The sequence below is a fragment of the Coregonus lavaretus genome (assembly GCF_964263955.1).
Source record: "Coregonus lavaretus genome assembly, chromosome: 36".
In the NCBI taxonomy this organism is placed as follows: Eukaryota; Metazoa; Chordata; class Actinopteri; order Salmoniformes; family Salmonidae; genus Coregonus; species Coregonus lavaretus.
The window spans coordinates 32,098,335-32,119,394 of record NC_140023.1 but is presented as its reverse complement, the minus strand read 5'-3'; the positions used below and the strand labels follow the sequence as shown (position 1 = coordinate 32,119,394).

Genomic DNA, 21,060 nt, shown 5'->3' with positions numbered 1-21,060 from the left:
GAGGAGAGAAGAGAGAGAGGAGGGGAGTGTTGAGAGGTTGGAGTGGGAGGAGAGAAGAGAGAGGGGGAGGAGGGAAGAGAGAGGGGGAGGCGAGAAGAGAGGGGGAGGCGAGAAGAGAGAGGGGGGAGGAGAGAAGAGAGAGGGGGAGGAGAGAAGAGAGAGGGGGGAGGATAGAAGAGAGAGGGAGGAGGAGGGAAGAGAGAGGGGAGGAGGGAAGAGAGAGGGGGAGGAGGGAAGAGAGAGGGGGGAGGAGGGAAGAGAGAGGGGAGGAGGGAAGAGAGAGGGGGGAGGAGGGAAGAGGGAGGGGGAGGAGGGAAGAGAGAGGGGGAGGAGGGAAGAGAGAGGGGGAGGAGGGAAGAGAGAGGGGAGGAGGGAAGAGAGAGGGGGAGGAGGGAAGAGAGAGGGGTAGGAGGGAAGAGAGAGGGGAGGAGGGAAGAGAGAGGGGAGGAGGGAAGAGAGAGGGGGAGGAGAGAAGAGAGAGGGGAGGAGGGAAGAGAGAGGGGAGGAAGAGAGAGGGGAGGAGGGAAGAGAGAGGGGGGAGGAGGGAAGAGAGAGGGGGAGGAGGGAAGAGAGAGGGGGAGGAGGGAAGAGAGAGGGGGAGGAGGGAAGAGAGAGGGGAGGAGGGAAGAGAGAGGGGGAGGAGGGAAGAGAGAGGGGAGGAAGAGAGAGGGGAGGAGGGAAGAGAGAGGGGGGAGGAGGGAAGTGAGAGGGGAGGAGGGGAGAGAGAGGGGGGAGGAGAGAAGAGAGAGGGGGAGGAGAGAAGAGAGAGGGGAGGAGGGAAGAGAAAGGGGGAGGAGGGAAGAGAGAGGGGGAGGAGAGAAGAGAGAGAGAGGAAAGAGAGAGGAAAGAAAGAGAGCAAAGAGAGCCGTTTGTGTGTCAGAGAGAAGAGAGGAGAGAGAGGGAGGGGGAAGGTTATAGAGAGAAGAGGGGAGAGAGAGAGAATAGGAAGACCATTATATCACTGCTGAGCGATACAGACCATGGCTGAACAGAGAGGTAGGGTTACAGCTCTGCCTGACACACACACATACACACACACACACACACACCACTTCCTTTTCTGTGACAACGTTACAATTGATGCAGTAAAGAGGTCAATGGGACGCAGGACGTTGTTCTAAATAGTGTCTGAATGTTCTAAATAGTGTCTGAATGTTCTAAATAAGAATTTCCCAAACTCGGTCCTCTGGACCCCAAGGGGTGCATTTTTTGTTTTTTGCCCTAGCACAACACAGCTGATGCACATGATCAACTAATCATCAAGCTTTGATCATTTGAATCAGCTGTGTAAAAAACCCAAAATGTGCACCCCTTGGGGTCCCCAGGACAGAATGTTCTAAATAGTGTCTGAATGTTCTAAATAGTGTCTGAGTGTTCTAAATAGTGTCTGAGTGTTCTAAATAGTGTCTGAGTGTTCTAAATAGTGTCTGAATGTTCTAAATAGTGTCTGAGTGTTCTAAATAGTGTCTGAATGTTCTAAATAGTGTCTGAATGTTCTAAATAGTGTCTGAGTGTTCTAAATAGTGTCTGAATGTTCTAAATAGTGTCTGAGTGTTCTAAATAGTGTCTGAATGTTCTAAATAGTGTCTGAGTGTTCTAAATAATATCTGAGTGTTCTAAATAGTGTCTGAATGTTCTAAATAGTGTCTGAGTGTTCTAAATAGTGTCTGAATGTTCTAAATAGTGTCTGAGTGTTCTAAATAGTGTCTGAATGTTCTAAATAGTGTCTGAGTGTTCTAAATAGTGTCTGAATGTTCTAAATAGTGTCTGAGTGTTCTAAATAATATCTGAGTGTTCTAAATAGTGTCTGAATGTTCTAAATAGTGTCTGAGTGTTCTAAATAGTGTCTGAATGTTCTAAATAGTGTCTGAGTGTTCTAAATAGTGTCTGAATGTTCTAAATAGTGTCTGAGTGTTCTAAATAGTGTCTGAATGTTCTAAATAGTGTCTGAGTGTTCTAAATAGTGTCTGAATGTTCTAAATAGTGTCTGAGTGTTCTAAATAATATCTGAGTGTTCTAAATAGTGTCTGAATGTTCTAAATAGTGTCTGAGTGTTCTAAATAGTGTCTGAATGTTCTAAATAGTATCTGAGTGTTCTAAATAGTGTCCGAGTGTTCTAAATAGTGTCTGAGTGTTCTAAATAGTGTCTGAGTGTTCTACAGCAGGTGCCTGAGGGTTCTAATGAATGTAGAGTTAGGTTTAGTGTCTGGTTTTGTGTTAGGGTTAGGTGTTACGGTTAAGGGTTAGAGGTTAGTTCTAAGGGGCTTTAGGGATTAGAGGATCGTTTTAGGTTAGTATGTGTAATATGGTGTCTGTCCTCCAAGCTCCCATGATGCTTTGCTTTCTCAAAGAGGAAGCCAACTTCCTGTTGCTGAGTCATGTCAGTCAGAGGGTCCACTTTTAACAGGAAGTGACTAGATGAGAGACTGTGAGGGTTGAGGTTAGTTTCTTTAGGTTTAGGATTCTTTTAAGGGTGTTCGGTCTCAGAGGACATTGGAAGGGTGAGAGGACAGTGGAATTTAATGTGAAAGGCTTAGAGGACTTTTTCCTAATTTTGTTGGGTTACAGCCTAAATTCAAAATGGATTAAATAGATTTTTTTCTCTCACCCGTCTACACACAATACCCCATAATGACAAAGTGAAAATATGTTTTTAGAAATGTTTGCAAATGTATTGAAAATGAAAGACAGAAATATCTCATTTCCATCAGTATTCACCCCCCTGAGTCAATACATGTTACAATCACCTTTGATTACAGCTGTGAGTGTTTCTGGGTCAGTCGCTAAGAGTTTTCCACTCCTGGATTGTACAATATTTGCAAATTATTATAAAAAAATTATTCAAGCTCTGTCAAGTTGGTTGTTGATCCTTGCTAGACAGCCATTTTCAAGTCTTGCCATAGATTTTCAAGCCGATTTAAGTCAAAACTGTAACTAGGCAACTCAGAAACGTTCAATGTAGTCTTGGTAAGCAACTACAGTGTATACAGTGGCTTGCAAAAGTATTCACCCCCCTTGGCATTTTTCCTATTTTGTTGCCTTACAACCTGGAATTAAAATGGATTTTTTGGGGGTTTGTATCATTTGATTTACACAACATGCCTACCACTTTGAAGATGCAAAATCTTTTTTTTTTGGAAACAAACAAGAAATAAGACAAAAAAACTTAAAACTTGAGCGTGCATAACTATTCACCCCCCCCCCCCCCCCCCCCCCCCCAAAGTCAATACTTTGTAGAGCCACCTTTTGCAGCAATTACAGCTGCAAGTCTCTTGGGGTATGTCACTATAAGCTTGGCACATCTAGCCACTGGGATTGTTGCCCATTCTTCAAGGCAAAACTGCTCCAGCTCCTTCAAGTTGGATGGGTTCCGCTGGTGTACAGCAATCTTTAAGTCATACCACAGATTCTCAATTGGATTGAGGTCTGGGCTTTGACTAGGCCATTCCAAGACATTTAAATGTTTCCCCTTAAACCACTCAAGTGTTGCTTTAGCAGTATGCTTAGGGTAATTGTCCTGCTGGAAGGTGAACCTCCGTCCCAGTCTCAAATCTCTGGAAAACTGAAACAGGTTTCCCTCAAGAATTTCCCTGTATTTAGCGCCATCCATCATTGCTTCAATTCTGACCAGTTTCCCAGTCCTTGCTGATGAAAAACATCCCCACAGCATGATGCTGCCGCCACCATGCTTCACAATGGGGATGGTGTTCTTTGGGTGATGATAGGTGTTGGGTTTGCGCCAGACATAGCGTTTTCCTTGATCACCAAAAAGCTCAATTCTAGTGTCATCTGACCAGAGTACCTTCTTCCATATGTTTGGGGAGTCTCCCACATGCCTTTTGGCGAACACCAAACGTGTTTGCTTATTTTTTTCTTTAAGCAATGGCTTTTTTCTGGCCACTCTTCCGTAAAGCCCAGCTCTGTGGAGTGTACGGCTTAAAGTGGTCCTATGGACAAATACTCCAATCTCCGCTGTGGAGCTTTGCAGCTCCTTCAGGGTTATCTTTGGTCTCTTTGTTGCCTCTCTGATTAATGCCCTCCTTGCCTGGTCTGTGAGTTTTGGTGGGCGGCCCTCTCTTGGCAGGTTTGTTGTGGTGCCATATTCCTTCCATTCTTTAATAATGGATTTAACGGTCCTCCGTGAGATGTTCAAAGTTTCTGATATTTGTTTTATAACCCAACCCTGATCTGTACTTCTCCACAACTTTGTCCCTGACCTGTTTGGAGAGCTCCTTGGTCTTCATGGTGCCGCTTGCTTGGTGGTGCCCCTTGCTTAGTGGTGTTGCAGACTCTGGGGCCTTTCAGAACAGGTGTATATATACTGAGATCATGTGACAGATCATGTGACACTTAGATTGCACACAGGTGGACTTTATTTAAATAATAAATGTGACTTCTGAAGGTAATTGGTTGCACCAGATCTTATTTAGGGGCTTCATAGCAAAGGGGGTGAATACATATGCACGCACCACTTTCCCGTTATTAATTTTCTAGAATTTTTTGAAACAAGTTATTTTTTTCATTTCACCAATTTTGACTATTTTGTTTATGTCCATTACATGAAATCCAAATAAAAATCCATTCAAATTACAGGTTGTAATGCAACAAAATAGGAAAAACGCCAAGGAGGATGAATACTTTTGCAAGGCACTGTATTTGGCCTTTTTGTGTGTTTAAGGTTATTGTCCTGCTGAAAGTTGAATTCATTTCCCAGTGTCTGGAGGAAAGCAGACTGAACCAGGTTTTCCTGTAGGATTTTGCCTGTGCTTAGCTCCATTCCATTTTCTTTTTTATCCTGATAAACTCCTCAGTCCTTAACGATGACAAGCATACCCTTAACATGATGCAGCCACCACTATGCTCAGTAATGTTTTATAATGGATTTGCCCCAAGCATAACACTTTGTATTCAGGACAAAAAGTTAATTGCTTTGCCACATTTTAAGCAGCATTACTTTTGTATTTGCATTTGTATTTATTATGGACCCCCATTAGTTCCTACCAAGGCAGCAGCTACTCTTCCTGGGGTTTATTATGGATCCCCATTAGTTCCTGCCAAGGCAGCAGCTACTCTTCCTGGGGTTTATTATGGATCCCCATTAGTTCCTGCCAAGGCAGCAGCTACTCTTCCTGGGGTTTATTATGGATCCCCATTAGTTCCTGCCAAGGCAGCAGCTACTCTTCCTGGGGTTTATTATGGACCCCCATTAGTTCCTGCCAAGGCAGCAGCTACTCTTCCTGGGGTTTATTATGGATCCCCATTAGTTCCTGCCAAGGCAGCAGCTACTCTTCCTGGGGTTTATTATGGATCCCCATTAGTTCCTGCCAAGGCAGCAGCTACTCTTCCTGGGGTTTATTATGGATCCCCATTAGTTCCTGCCAAGGCAGCAGCTACTCTTCCTGGGGTCCAAACACATTAAGGCACTTACATTACACATAGAACAAAATATAAAACAGTACATCATATACATTATACCACTACATATCTACAATACAAAATGTAGAATACCACCATACAACAATATTACAATGTATGTGTGTGTAGAGTGCGTGTGCTAGTGTGTGTGTATGCGTGTGTCTGTACCTGTGTGTGTGTCTCTTCACAGTCTCCGCTGTTCCATAAGGTGTATTTTTATCTGGTTTTGAAATCTGATTCTACTGCTTGCATCAGTTACCTGATGTGGAATAGAGTTCCATGTAGTCATGGCTCTATGTAGTACTGTGCGCCTCCCATAGTCTGTTCTGGACTTGGGGACTGTGAAGAGACCTCTGGTGGCATGTCTTGTGAGGTACGCATGGGTGTCCGAGCTGTGTGCCAGTAGTTCAAATCAAATCAAATCAATTCAAATTTGTCACATGCGCCGAATACAACAGGTGTAGACCTTACAGCGAAATGCTTACAAGCCCTTAACCAACAATGCAGTTTAAAAAAAGAATTTAAAAAAAAATCACACAAAAAATACAATACAAATAAAACGAAATAAAAGTAACAAATAATTAAAGGAACAATAATTAAATAACAGACAGCTCGGTGTATTCAGCTTGTCAACACCTCTTACAAAAACAAGTAGTGAATCAGTCAAACTCTCCTCCACTTTGAGCCATGAGAGATTGACATGCATATCATTGATGTTAGCTCCCCGTGTACTTTTAAGGGCCGGCCGTGCTGCCCTGTTCTGAGCCAATTGCAATTTTCCTAAGTCCCTCTTTATGGCTCCTGACCACACGACTGAACAGAAGTCCAAGTGTGACAAAACTAGAGCCTGTAGGACCTGCCTTGTTGATAGTGCTGTTAAGAAGTTAGAGCAGCGCTTTATTATGGACAGACTTCTCCCCATCTTAGCTACTGTTGTATCAATATGTTTTGACCATGACAGTTTACAATCCAGGGTTACTCCAAGCAGTTTAGTCACCTCAACTTGCTCAATTTCCACAGTATTCTTATAATATTTAGTTGAGGTTTGGTGAATGATTTGTCCCAAATACAATGCTTTTACTTTTTGAAATATTTAGGACTAACTTATTCCTTGCTACCCATTCTGTAACTAACTGCAGTTCTTTGTTAAGTGTTGCAGTCATTTCAGTCACTGCAGTAGCTGAGGTGTATAGTGTTGAGTGATCCGCATACATAGACACACTGGCTTTACTCAAAGCCACTGGCATGTCATTAGTAAAGATTGAAAAAAGTAAGGGGCCTCGACAGCTGCCCTGGGGAATTCCTGATTCTACCTGGATGATGTTAGAGAGGCTTCCATTAAAGACACCCTTTGTGTTCTGTTGGACAAGAAACTCTTTATCCACATTATAGCAGGGGGTGTAAAGCCATGACACATATGTTTTTCCATCAAAAGACTATGATCGATAATGTCAAAAGCCGCACTAACGTCTAACAAAACAGCCCCCACAATCTTTTTATCATCAATTTCTCTCAGCCAATCATCAGTCATTTGTGTAAGTGCCGTGCTTGTTGAATATCCTTCTCTATAAGCATGCTGAAAGTCTATTGTCAATTTGTTTACTGTAAAATAGCATTATATCTGGTCAAAAACATTTATTTCTAGAAGTTTACTAAGGGTTGGTAACAGGCTGATTGGTCGGCTATTTGAGCCAGTAAAGGGGGCTTATTCTTAGGTAGCGGAATGACTTTTGCTTCCCTCCAGGTCTGAGGACACACACTTTCTAGTAGGCTTAAATTGAAGATATGGCAAATAGGAGTGGCAATATCGTCCACTATTATCCTCAGTAATTTTCCATCCAAGTTGTCAAATCCCGGTGACATGTCATTGTTGACATTAGTGCCTTGTTGCAAACAGGAAGCATGTTTTGGAATATTTGTATTCTGTACAGGCTTTTTTCTTTCTTCTTTGTCAATTAGTGACTACAGTGTTGTTGATCCATCCTCAGTTTTTCTCCTATCACAGCCATTAAACTCTGTAATTCTTTTAAAGTCTCCATTGGCCTGATGGTGAAATCCCTGAGTGGTTTCCTTCCTCTCCGCCAACTGTATCTTTGTAGTGACTGGGTGTGTTGACACACCATCCAAAGTGTAAATAATAACTTCACCATGCTCAATGGGATATTCAATGTCTGCTTTTTATATTTTTACCCATCTTCCAATAGCGAGGCTTTGGAAAACTTCCCTGGTATTTGTGGTTGAATCAGTGTTTAACATTCGCTGCTTGACTGAAGGACCTTACAGATACAGAGAGAGGTAATCCTTCGAAAATCATGTTAAACACTATTATCGCACACAGTGAGTCCATGCAACGTATTATCCCACACAGTGAGTCCATGCAGCGTATTATCCCACACAGTGAGTCCATGCAGCGTATTATCCCACACAGTGAGTCCATGCAACGTATTATCCCACACAGTGAGTCCATGCAGCGTATTATCCCACACAGTGAGTCCATGCAGCGTATTATCCCACACAGTGAGTCCATGCAACGTATTATCGCACACAGTGAGTCCATGCAACGTATTATCCCACACAGTGAGTCCATGCAGCGTATTATCCCACACAGTGAGTCCATGCAGCGTATTATCCCACACAGTGAGTCCATGCAACGTATTATCCCACACAGTGAGTCCATGCAACGTATTATCCCACACAGTGAGTCCATGCAGCGTATTATCCCACACAGTGAGTCCATGCAACGTATTATCCCACACAGTGAGTCCATGCAACGTATTATCCCACACAGTGAGTCCATGCAGCGTATTATCCCACACAGTGAGTCCATGCAACGTATTATCCCACACAGTGAGTCCATGCAACGTATTATCCCACACAGTGAGTCCATGCAACGTATTATCCCACACAGTGAGTCCATGCAGCGTATTATCACACACAGTGAGTCCATGCAACGTATTATCACACACAGTGAGTCCATGCAACGTATTATCCCACACAGTGAGTCCATGCAGCGTATTATCCCACACAGTGAGTCCATGCAACGTATTATCCCACACAGTGAGTCCATGCAACGTATTATCACACACAGTGAGTCCATGCAGCGTATTATCCCACACAGTGAGTCCATGCAACGTATTATAACACACAGTGAGTCCATGCAACGTATTATCACACACAGTGAGTCCATGCAACGTATTATCCCACACAGTGAGTCCATGCAACGTATTATCGCACACAGTGAGTCCATGCAACGTATTATCCCACACAGTGAGTCCATGCAACGTATTATCCCACACAGTGAGTCCATGCAGCGTATTATCCCACACAGTGAGTCCATGCAGCGTATTATCCCACACAGTGAGTCCATGCAACGTATTATCACACACAGTGAGTCCATGCAACGTATTATCCCACACAGTGAGTCCATGCAGCGTATTATCCCACACAGTGAGTCCATGCAACGTATTATCCCACACAGTGAGTCCATGCAGTGTATTATCACACACAGTGAGTCCATGCAACGTATTATCCCACACAGTGAGTCCATGCAGCGTATTATCACACACAGTGAGTCCATGCAACGTATTATCCCACACAGTGAGTCCATGCAGCGTATTATCCCACACAGTGAGTCCATGCAACGTATTATCCCACACAGTGAGTCCATGCAACGTATTATCACACACAGTGAGTCCATGCAACGTATTATCCCACACAGTGAGTCCATGCAACGTATTATCACACACAGTGAGTCCATGCAGCGTATTATCCCACACAGTGAGTCCATGCAGCGTATTATCCCACACAGTGAGTCCATGCAACGTATTATCCCACACAGTGAGTCCATGCAGCGTATTATCCCACACAGTGAGTCCATGCAGCGTATTATCCCACACAGTGAGTCCATGCAACGTATTATCCCACACAGTGAGTCCATGCAGCGTATTATCCCACACAGTGAGTCCATGCAGCGTATTATCCCACACAGTGAGTCCATGCAACGTATTATCCCACACAGTGAGTCCATGCAGCGTATTATCCCACACAGTGAGTCCATGCAGCGTATTATCCCACACAGTGAGTCCATGCAGCGTATTATCACACACAGTGAGTCCATGCAGCGTATTATCCCACACAGTGAGTCCATGCAACGTATTATCACACACAGTGAGTCCATGCAACGTATTATCCCACACAGTGAGTCCATGCAGCGTATTATCCCACACAGTGAGTCCATGCAACGTATTATCCCACACAGTGAGTCCATGCAGCGTATTATCACACACAGTGAGTCCATGCAACGTATTATCCCACACAGTGAGTCCATGCAACGTATTATCCCACACAGTGAGTCCATGCAGCGTATTATCCCACACAGTGAGTCCATGCAACGTATTATCCCACACAGTGAGTCCATGCAACGTATTATCACACACAGTGAGTCCATGCAGCGTATTATCCCACACAGTGAGTCCATGCAGCGTATTATCCCACACAGTGAGTCCATGCAACGTATTATCCCACACAGTGAGTCCATGCAGCGTATTATCCCACACAGTGAGTCCATGCAACGTATTATCCCACACAGTGAGTCCATGCAACGTATTATCCCACACAGTGAGTCCATGCAACGTATTATCCCACACAGTGAGTCCATGCAGCGTATTATCCCACACAGTGAGTCCATGCAGCGTATTATCACACACAGTGAGTCCATGCAGCGTATTATCACACACAGTGAGTCCATGCAGCGTATTATCCCACACAGTGAGTCCATGCAACGTATTATCACACACAGTGAGTCCATGCAACGTATTATCCCACACAGTGAGTCCATGCAGCGTATTATCCCACACAGTGAGTCCATGCAACGTATTATCCCACACAGTGAGTCCATGCAGCGTATTATCACACACAGTGAGTCCATGCAACGTATTATCCCACACAGTGAGTCCATGCAGCGTATTATCACACACAGTGAGTCCATGCAACGTATTATCCCACACAGTGAGTCCATGCAGCGTATTATCCCACACAGTGAGTCCATGCAACGTATTATCCCACACAGTGAGTCCATGCAACGTATTATCACACACAGTGAGTCCATGCAACGTATTATCCCACACAGTGAGTCCATGCAACGTATTATCCCACACAGTGAGTCCATGCAGCGTATTATCCCACACAGTGAGTCCATGCAGCGTATTATCGCACACAGTGAGTCCATGCAGCGTATTATCCCACACAGTGAGTCCATGCAACGTATTATCCCACACAGTGAGTCCATGCAGCGTATTATCCCACACAGTGAGTCCATGCAGCGTATTATCCCACACAGTGAGTCCATGCAGCGTATTATCGCACACAGTGAGTCCATGCAGCGTATTATCACACACAGTGAGTCCATGCAGCGTATTATCCCACACAGTGAGTCCATGCAACGTATTATCGCACACAGTGAGTCCATGCAGCGTATTATCCCACACAGTGAGTCCATGCAGCGTATTATCACACACAGTGAGTCCATGCAGCGTATTATCGCACACAGTGAGTCCATGCAGCGTATTATCACACACAGTGAGTCCATGCAGCGTATTATCCCACACAGTGAGTCCATGCAACGTATTATCACACACAGTGAGTCCATGCAACGTATTATCCCACACAGTGAGTCCATGCAGCGTATTATCCCACACAGTGAGTCCATGCAACGTATTGTCCCACACAGTGAGTCCATGCAGCGTATTATCACACACAGTGAGTCCATGCAACGTATTATCACACACAGTGAGTCCATGCAGCGTATTATCACACACAGTGAGTCCATGCAACGTATTATCACACACAGTGAGTCCATGCAGCGTATTATCCCACACAGTGAGTCCATGCAACGTATTATCACACACACTGAGTCCATGCAGCGTATTATCCCACACAGTGAGTCCATGCAACGTATTATCACACACAGTGAGTCCATGCAACGTATTATCCCACACAGTGAGTCCATGCAGCGTATTATCCCAAACAGTGAGTCCATGCAACGTATTATCCCACACAGTGAGTCCATGCAGCGTATTATCCCAAACAGTGAGTCCATGCAACGTATTATCCCAAACAGTGAGTCCATGCAACGTATTATCACACACAGTGAGTCCATGCAGCGTATTATCCCACACAGTGAGTCCATGCAACGTATTATCCCACACAGTGAGTCCATGCAGCGTATTATCCCACACAGTGAGTCCATGCAACGTATTATCCCACACAGTGAGTCCATGCAGCGTATTATCCCACACAGTGAGTCCATGCAACGTATTATCCCACACAGTGAGTCCATGCAGCATATTATCCCACACAGTGAGTCCATGCAACGTATTATCCCACACAGTGAGTCCATGCAGCGTATTATCCCAAACAGTGAGTCCATGCAACGTATTATCCCACACAGTGAGTCCATGCAGCGTATTATCCCAAACAGTGAGTCCATGCAACGTATTATCCCAAACAGTGAGTCCATGCAACGTATTATCACACACAGTGAGTCCATGCAGCGTATTATCCCACACAGTGAGTCCATGCAACGTATTATCCCACACAGTGAGTCCATGCAGCGTATTATCCCACACAGTGAGTCCATGCAACGTATTATCCCACACAGTGAGTCCATGCAGCGTATTATCCCACACAGTGAGTCCATGCAACGTATTATCCCACACAGTGAGTCCATGCAGCATATTATCCCACACAGTGAGTCCATGCAACGTATTATCCCACACAGTGAGTCCATGCAGCGTATTATCCCACACAGTGAGTCCATGCAGCGTATTATCCCACGCAGTGAGTCCATGCAGCGTATTATCCCACACAGTGAGTCCATGCAACGTATTATCGCACACAGTGAGTCCATGCAGCGTATTATCCCACACAGTGAGTCCATGCAACGTATTATCACACACAGTGAGTCCATGCAACGTATTATCCCACACAGTTAGTCCATGCAGCGTATTATCCCACACAGTGAGTCCATGCAACGTATTATCCCACACAGTGAGTCCATGCAGCGTATTATCCCACACAGTGAGTCCATGCAGCGTATTATCCCACACAGTGAGTCCATGCAGCGTATTATCCCACACAGTGAGTCCATGCAGCGTATTATCACACACAGTGAGTCCATGCAGCGTATTATCCCACACAGTGAGTCCATGCAACGTATTATCCCACACAGTGAGTCCATGCAACGTATTATCCCACACAGTGAGTCCATGCAGCGTATTATCCCACACAGTGAGTCCATGCAACGTATTATCCCACACAGTGAGTCCATGCAGCGTATTATCACACACAGTGAGTCCATGCAACGTATTATCACACACAGTGAGTCCATGCAGCGTATTATCACACACAGTGAGTCCATGCAACGTATTATCACACACAGTGAGTCCATGCAGCGTATTATCCCACACAGTGAGTCCATGCAACGTATTATCACACACAGTGAGTCCATGCAGCGTATTATCCCACACAGTGAGTCCATGCAACGTATTATCACACACAGTGAGTCCATGCAACGTATTATCCCACACAGTGAGTCCATGCAGCGTATTATCCCACACAGTGAGTCCATGCAACGTATTATCCCACACAGTGAGTCCATGCAGCGTATTATCACACACAGTGAGTCCATGCAACGTATTATCACACACAGTGAGTCCATGCAGCGTATTATCACACACAGTGAGTCCATGCAACGTATTATCACACACAGTGAGTCCATGCAGCGTATTATCCCACACAGTGAGTCCATGCAACGTATTATCCCACACAGTGAGTCCATGCAGCGTATTATCCCACACAGTGAGTCCATGCAACGTATTATCCCACACAGTGAGTCCATGCAGCGTATTATCCCACACAGTGAGTCCATGCAACGTATTATCCCACACAGTGAGTCCATGCAGCGTATTATCCCACACAGTGAGTCCATGCAACGTATTATCCCACACAGTGAGTCCATGCAGCGTATTATCCCACACAGTGAGTCCATGCAGCGTATTATCCCACACAGTGAGTCCATGCAGCGTATTATCCCACACAGTGAGTCCATGCAACGTATTATCGCACACAGTGAGTCCATGCAGCGTATTATGTGACTTGTGAAGCAGATTATTACTCCTGAACTTATTTAGGCTTTTCATAACAAAGGAGTTGAATACTTATTGACTGAAGACATTTCAGCTTTTCATTGTTAATTAATTAGTCTCAATTTAATCAATTTTAAATTCAGGCTGTAACACAACAAAATGTGGAAAAAGTCAAGGGGTGTGAAGACTTTCTGATGGCACTGTAAACATGTTTCTATAATGTGAAAGGGTTAAGGTTAGAGGACAGTTATAGTTGATATAAATATGTTTCTATATTGAACCCTGACCCTACATTGTGAAAGGGTTAGGGGACAGTAGAAGGTGATATCAATATATTTATATATTGAAACCTACATTGTGAAAGGGTTAGGGGACAGTAGAAGGTGATATCAATATATTTATATATTGAAACCTACATTGTGAAAGGGTTAGGGGACAGTAGAAGGTGATATCAATATATTTATATATTGAAACCTACATTGTTAAAGGGTTAGGGGACAGTAGAAGGTGATATCAATATATTTATATATTGAAACCTACATTGTGAAAGGGTTAGGGGACAGTAGAAGGTGATATCAATATATTTATATATTGAAACCTACATTGTGAAAGGGTTAGGGGACAGTAGAAGGTGATATCAATATATTTATATATTGAAACCTACATTGTTAAAGGGTTAGGGGACAGTAGAAGGTGATATCAATATATTTATATATTGTAACCTACATTGTGAAAGGGTTAGGGGACAGTAGAAGGTGATATCAATATATTTATATATTGAAACCTACATTGTGAAAGGGTTAGGGGACAGTAGAAGGTGATATCAATATATTTATATATTGAAACCTACATTGTGAAAGGGTTAGGGGACAGTAGAAGGTGATATCAATATATTTATATATTGAAACCTACATTGTGAAAGGGTTAGGGGACAGTAGAAGGTGATATCAATATATTTATATATTGAAACCTACATTGTTAAAGGGTTAGGGGACAGTAGAAGGTGATATCAATATATTTATATATTGAAACCTACATTGTGAAAGGGTTAGGGGACAGTAGAAGGTGATATCAATATATTTATATATTGAAACCTACATTGTTAAAGGGTCATTCACCAGAAGCTTAAGGTACAACTCTAAGGCATCTTGAGCTAATATGTAAGGCAGAAACGTGTTGGTTTGCTGAAAGTAAAAACTATTTCCATTGTTTTTAGAAGGTTAAAGAACTGTGGTTTCCGGTGTTGTTAGAGTGCTAAAGAACTGTGGTCTGAATTTCGTCCATGACAAAAACTATAATGAATGGATTTTATTTTACAAATCTATCATGACACACAGGACTCTGTACTCTGAGGGTGGAAGGTGTGTGTGTTGGAGTGTGTGTGTGTGTAGTGGTGTCGTCAGATTGAACACAAGAATGGAGCAACATTAATATCTAACACGCGAGAAGAGACACTGTCTTTCCTTTTCCCTTACGTCAACTGGCCCTAACCCTGGCCCTAACCCTGGCCCTAACCCTGGCCCTAACCCTGGCCCTAACCCTGGCCCTAACCCTGGCCCTAACCCTGGCCCTAACCCTGGCCCTAACCCTGGCCCTAAGCCTGGCCCTAACCCTGGCCCTAACCCTGGCCCTAACCCTGGCCCTAACCCTGGCCCTAACCCTGGCCCTAAGCCAAGACTTCACTGATGACCTCATCACATTAAACAGTACAATACTAACCACACCCTAACCCAAGGCTTCACTGATTACCTCATCACTTTAAACAGCACAATACTAACCCTAACCCTCACCCAAGGCTTTACTGATTAACTCATCACTTTAAACAGCACAATACTAACCCTAACCCAAGGCTTTACTGATTAACTCATCACTTTAAACAGCACAATACTAACCCTAACCCTCACCCAAGGCTTTACTGATTAACTCATCACTTTAAACAGCACAATACTAACCCTAACCCAAGGCTTTACTGATTAACTCATCACTTTAAACAGCACAATACTAACCACACCCTAACCCAAGGCTTCACTGATTACCTCATCACTTTAAACAGCACAATACTAACCCTAACCCTCACCCAAAGCTTTACTGATTAACTCATCACTTTAAACAGCACAATACTAACCCTAACCCAGGGCTTCACTGATTATCTCAAGTTTTGTCGCACCTGGACTACTGTTCAGTCGTGGGGTCATGTGCCACAAAGATGGACTTACAATTGGCTCAGAACAGGGCAGCACGGCTGGCCCTTGGATGTATACAGAGAGCTAACATTAATAATATGCATGTCAATCTCTCCTGGCTCAAAGTGGAGGAGAGATTGACTTCATCACTATTTGTTTTTGTGAGAAGTAATGAGCTGTCTGTTAAAACTACTACAGTGGATCCTCGTTTAAAAGTAGTGTCATACTGCAGCACATCTTGCTGCTGAGTGTTATGACATGTTGGAGGGCATGAAGCCATAGTATTTTACTGGGGAGGGCATGAAGCCATAGTATTTTACTGGGGAGGGCATGAAGCCATAGTATTTTACTGTCAGCCGTTGTTGCCATTTATGCTAGTTTGACCACCAGAGGGCATCTTTGATGGCGTCTTTATGAAACTTGTTTGTGTTTGCTTACTTTTCCAAATAATCCTACAGAGGTCCATGCAGGCCAGACGTTTTGATTGCGATACCCTATCCGAAAGACCATATTCCAAGGTTTGTAATTAACGTAGTTTTGCCAAACAACACAAAATATTTTACAGATGGTCTCTCTTTCAAAATAGGTTTTCCTAGAATAACCACAGCTCCATAAATACTGATGACAATCAGCAAATACCCATTTGGGGAAAATATCCTTTCGATTTTATTCTCTTATATTCCACCATATGCATATTGTAAAGGGCTGGGGAATATAAGCAAGTTCATTCCATTGGCGCAGCCAGAGCCTCAGCACATGCGGCTTTGAGGATAAAATGCTCCGAAAGTTTTAGTCTATTATGATATTTATCTCAATGTAGGCCTACTGCTAGAGTGGGAAATAAATATATTAGGGAAAAGTCAGGGACAGGTGGGTTTAAGGCTTTTATTTAAATGAAGTTATTGAAATGCCATGGAGCTGTAGGCCTAAGAGCCCTGTTTACTGTAGCTGTTTTAGTGGAACTTACTTATTGGCATAAAGACCTTCTTCAAAATACATTATATCAATCAATTATTCATTCATTTGTGCGTGTCGTCACACAGCATACAAGTCATCCATGTCTTTAAATACAGTCAAGCATTTTAGTTATAAAACGAAATAACAAAGGGAGCCTTGAATAATTAAACAATGAATAAATCGCAACGTCAGCTAAAGTGATTTAATTCACAAATGCATTAATAAATCAAATAAAATCAAATTGTATTTGTCACATGCGCCGAATACAACAGGTGTAGACCTTACAGTGAAATGCTTCCTTACAAGTCCTTAACCAACAATGCAGTTTTAAGAAAGAATACCTAAAAAAAATAAGGACAAAAAGTAACAAATAATTAAAGAGCACCAGTAAAATAACAATAGCGAGGCTATTTACAGGGGGTACCGGTACTGAGTTAATGTGCGGGGGCACCGGTAAGTCAAGGTAATTGAGGTAATACAGTGCCTTGCAAAAGTATTCATCCCCCTTGGCGTTTTTCCTATTTTGTTGCATTACAACCTGTAATTTAAATGGATTTTTATTTGGATTTCATTTAATAGACATACACAAAATAGTCCAAATTGGTGAAGTGAAATGAAAAAAATAACTTGTTTCAAACAAATTCAAAAAAATTAATAACGGAAAAGTGGTGTGTGCATATGTATTCACCCCCTTTGCTATGAAGCCCCTAAATAAGATCTGGTGCAACCAATTACCTTCAGAAGTCACATTTATTAGTTAAAGTCCACCTGTGTGCAATCTAAGTGTCACATGATCTGTCACATGATCTCAGTATATATACACCTGTTCTGAAAGGCCCCAGAGTCTGCAACACCACTAAGCAAGGGGCACCATAAGACCAAGGAGCTCTCCAAACAGGTCAGGGACAAAGTTGTGGAGAAGTACAGATCAGGGTTGGGTTATAAAAAAATATCCGAAACTTTGAACATCCCACGGAGCACCATTAAATCCATTATTAGAAAATTGAAAGAATATGGCACCACAACAAACCTGCCAAGAGAAGGCCACCCACCAAAACTCACGGACCAGGCAAGGAGGGCATTAATCAGAGAGGCAACAAAGAGACCAAAGATAACCCTGAAGGAGCTGCAAAGCTCCACAGCGGAGATTGGAGTATCTGTCCATAGGACCAATTCAAGCCGTACACTCCACAGAGCTGGGCTTTACGGAAGAGTGGCCAGAAAAAAGCCATTGCTTAAAGAAAAAAATAAGCAAAACATTTGGTGTTCGCCAAAGGGCATGTGGGAGGCTCCCAAAACATATGGAAGAAGGTACTCTTGAGCTATTTGGCCATCAAGGAAAACGCTATGTCTGGCGCAAACCCAACACCTCTCATCACCCCGAGAACACCATCCCCATAGTGAAGCATGTTGGTGGCAGCATCATGCTGTGGGGATGTTTTTCATCAGCAAGGACTGGGAAACTGGTCAGATTTGAAGGAATGATGGATGGCACTAAATACAGGGAAATTCTTGAGGGAAACCTGTTTCAGTCTTCCAGAGATTTGAGACTGGGGCGGAGGTTCACCTTCCAGCAGGACAATGACCCTAACCATACTGCTAAAGCAACACTCGAGTGGTTTAAGAGGAAACATTTAAATGTCTTGAAATGCCCTAGTCAAAACCCAGACCTCAATCCAATTGAGAATCTGTGGTATGACTTAAAGATTGCTGTACACCAGTGGAACCCATCCAACTTGAAGGAGCTGGAGCAGGTTTGCCTTGAAGAATGGGCAACAATCCCAGTGGCTAGATGTGCCAAGCTTACAGAGACATACCCCATGAGACTTGCAGTTGTAATTGCTGCAAAAGGTGGTTCTACAAAGTATTGATTTTGTTTCACAAAAAATCATTTTAAATTCCAGGTTGTAAGGCAGGGGGGTGAATACTTTCGCAGGCCACTGTATGTACATGTAGGTAGAGTTATTAAAGTGACTATGCATAGATAATGAATAGAGAGTAGCAGCAGCGTAAAAGTGTGTGTGGGGGGGAGAGGGAGGGGGGGGGGGGGGGGTGCAATGCAAATAGTCTGGGTAGCCATTTGATTAGATGTTAAGGAGTCTTATGGCTTGGGGGTAGAAGCTGTTTATATTGGCTGTACAAGAGACTTTAAAACCTTGTTACGTTAGATCCGACTATATGGGATTGATTATAATTTGTTTGTAAATCATTATTGTATTTGTTGTGCTGTTTAAACTGTTAAAAATGTTTTATTTATCCGTGCTGAGTAGCCGAGGCTTCATGGCTTCGCCATCAACCTGTTCATTTAGCAGACATCACTTGCGTATATTCAGTCAACACATATATTTTAAGATTATAATGGAATATAACATGACATTTTAGTTTCTCTTAGAATAAAAACCTTCCAGTGTAACAACAGTTTTAGTAAGTAATAAGCTACGGTCCAGTTACAGATTCTTCTGACAAAGTAGAAACAAAAAACAAATTGTCTCCTGAGTGGCGCAGTGGTCTAAGGCACTGCATTGCAGTGCTAGCTGTGCCACTAGAGATCCTGGTTTGAATCCAGGCTCTGTCGTAGCTGGCCGCGACAGGGAGACCCATGGGGCGGCGCACAATTGGCCCAGGGTAGTGGAGGGAATGGCTGGCAGAGCAAAGGAATATATTAAATAGCCGACTAAATAGGCCAAGCCTAAAGGAATATATTAAATAGCCTACTAAATAGGCCAAGCCTAAAGGAATATATTAAATAGCCGACTAAATAGGCCAAGCCTAAAGGAATATATTAAATAGCCGACTAAATAGGCCAAGCCTAAAGGAATATATTAAATAGCCGACTAAATAGGCCAATCCTAAAGGAATATATTAAATAGCCGACTAAATAGGCCAAGCCTAAAGGAATATATTAAATAGCCTACTAAATAGGCCAAGCCTAAAGGAATATATTAAATAGCCGACTAAATAGGCCAAGCCTAAAGGAATATATTAAATAGCCGACTAAATAGGCCAAGCCTAAAGGAATATATTAAATAGCCGACTAAATAGGCCAAGCCTAAAGGAATATATTAAATAGCCTACTAAATAGGCCAAGCCTAAAGGAATATATTAAATAGCCGACTAAATAGGCCAATCCTAAAGGAATATATTAAATAGCCGACTAAATAGGCCAAGCCTAAAGGAATATATTAAATAGCCGACTAAATAGGCCAAGCCTAAAGGAATATATTAAATTGCCTAAATAAACTAGTACGTTTCATAAATAAATGAAGAAGCTCAGGACTTGAAAATACGGGCAACCTTTTCCCCCTCCATATCCTCCCTGTCCTCCCTGTCCTCCCTGTCCTCCCTGTCCTCCATATCCTCCCTGTCCTCCCTGTCCCCCTGTCCTCCCTGTCCTCCCTGTCCTCCCTCCCCTCCCTGTCCTCCCTGTCCTCCTGTCCTCCCTCCCCTCCCTGTCCTCCCTGTCCTCCCTGTCCTCCCTGTCCTCCTGTCCTCCCTGTCCTCCCTGTCCTCCCTCCCCTCCCTGTCCTCCCTGTCCTCCTGTCCTCCTGTCCTCCCTGTCCTCCCTCCCCTCCCTGTCCTCCCTGTCCTCCCTGTCCTCCCTGTCCTCCTGTCCTCCCTGTCCTCCCTGTCCTCCCTGTCCTCCTGTCCTCCCTGTCCTCCTGTCCTCCCTGTCCTCCCTGTCCTTCCTGTCCACCCTGTCCTCCCTGTCCTCCCTGTCCTCCCTGTCCTCCCTGTCCCCCTGTCCTCCCTGTCCTCCCTGTCCTCCCTCCCCTCCCTGTCCTCCCTGTCCTCCTGTCCTCCTGTCCTCCCTGTCCTCCCTCCCCTCCCTGTCCTCCCTGTCCTCCCTGTCCTCCCTGTCCTCCTGTCCTCCCTGTCCTCCCTGTCCTCCCTGTCCTCCCTGTCCTCCTGTCCTCCCTGTCCTCCTGTCCTCCCTGTCCTCCCTGTCCTTCCTGTCCACCCTGTCCTCCCTGTCCTCCCTGTCCTCCCTGTCCTCCCTGTCCTCCCTGTCCACCCTGTCCTCCTGTCCTCCCTGTCCTCCCTGTCCTCCCTGTCCTCCCTGTCCTCCCTCCCCTCCCTGTCCTCCCTGTCCTCCCTGTCCTCCCTGTCCTCCTGTCCTCCCTGTCCTCCCTGTCCTCCCTGTCCTCCTGTCCTCCCTGTCCTCCTGTCCTCCCTGTCCTCCTGTCCTCCCTGTCCTCCCTGTCCTCCCTCCCCTCCCTGTCCTCCCTGTCCTTCCTGTCCACCCTGTCCTCCCTGTCCTCCCTGTCCTCCCTGTCCTCCCTGTCCTCCCTGTCCACCCTGTCCTCCCTGTCCTCCCTGTCCTCCCTGTCCTCCCTGTCCACCCTGTCCTCCCTGTCCTCCCT

The 21,060-nt window shown here is 44.2% G+C and overlaps 1 protein-coding gene across 1 annotated transcript in view; it reads left to right on the top strand.

Annotated features, from left to right (window-relative positions):
• The first annotated feature begins 878 nt into the window (after positions 1-878).
• LOC311110737 (ectonucleoside triphosphate diphosphohydrolase 1-like) overlaps positions 879-21,060 on the top strand; it is a 93,493-nt gene continuing 73,311 nt past the window's right edge. Inside the window, exon 1 of the mRNA XM_084153297.1 lies at positions 879-996. Coding sequence (XP_084009423.1) covers positions 981-996 — 16 coding nt within the window. The 5' untranslated portion in view covers positions 879-980. The remainder of the gene's footprint in view (positions 997-21,060) is intronic.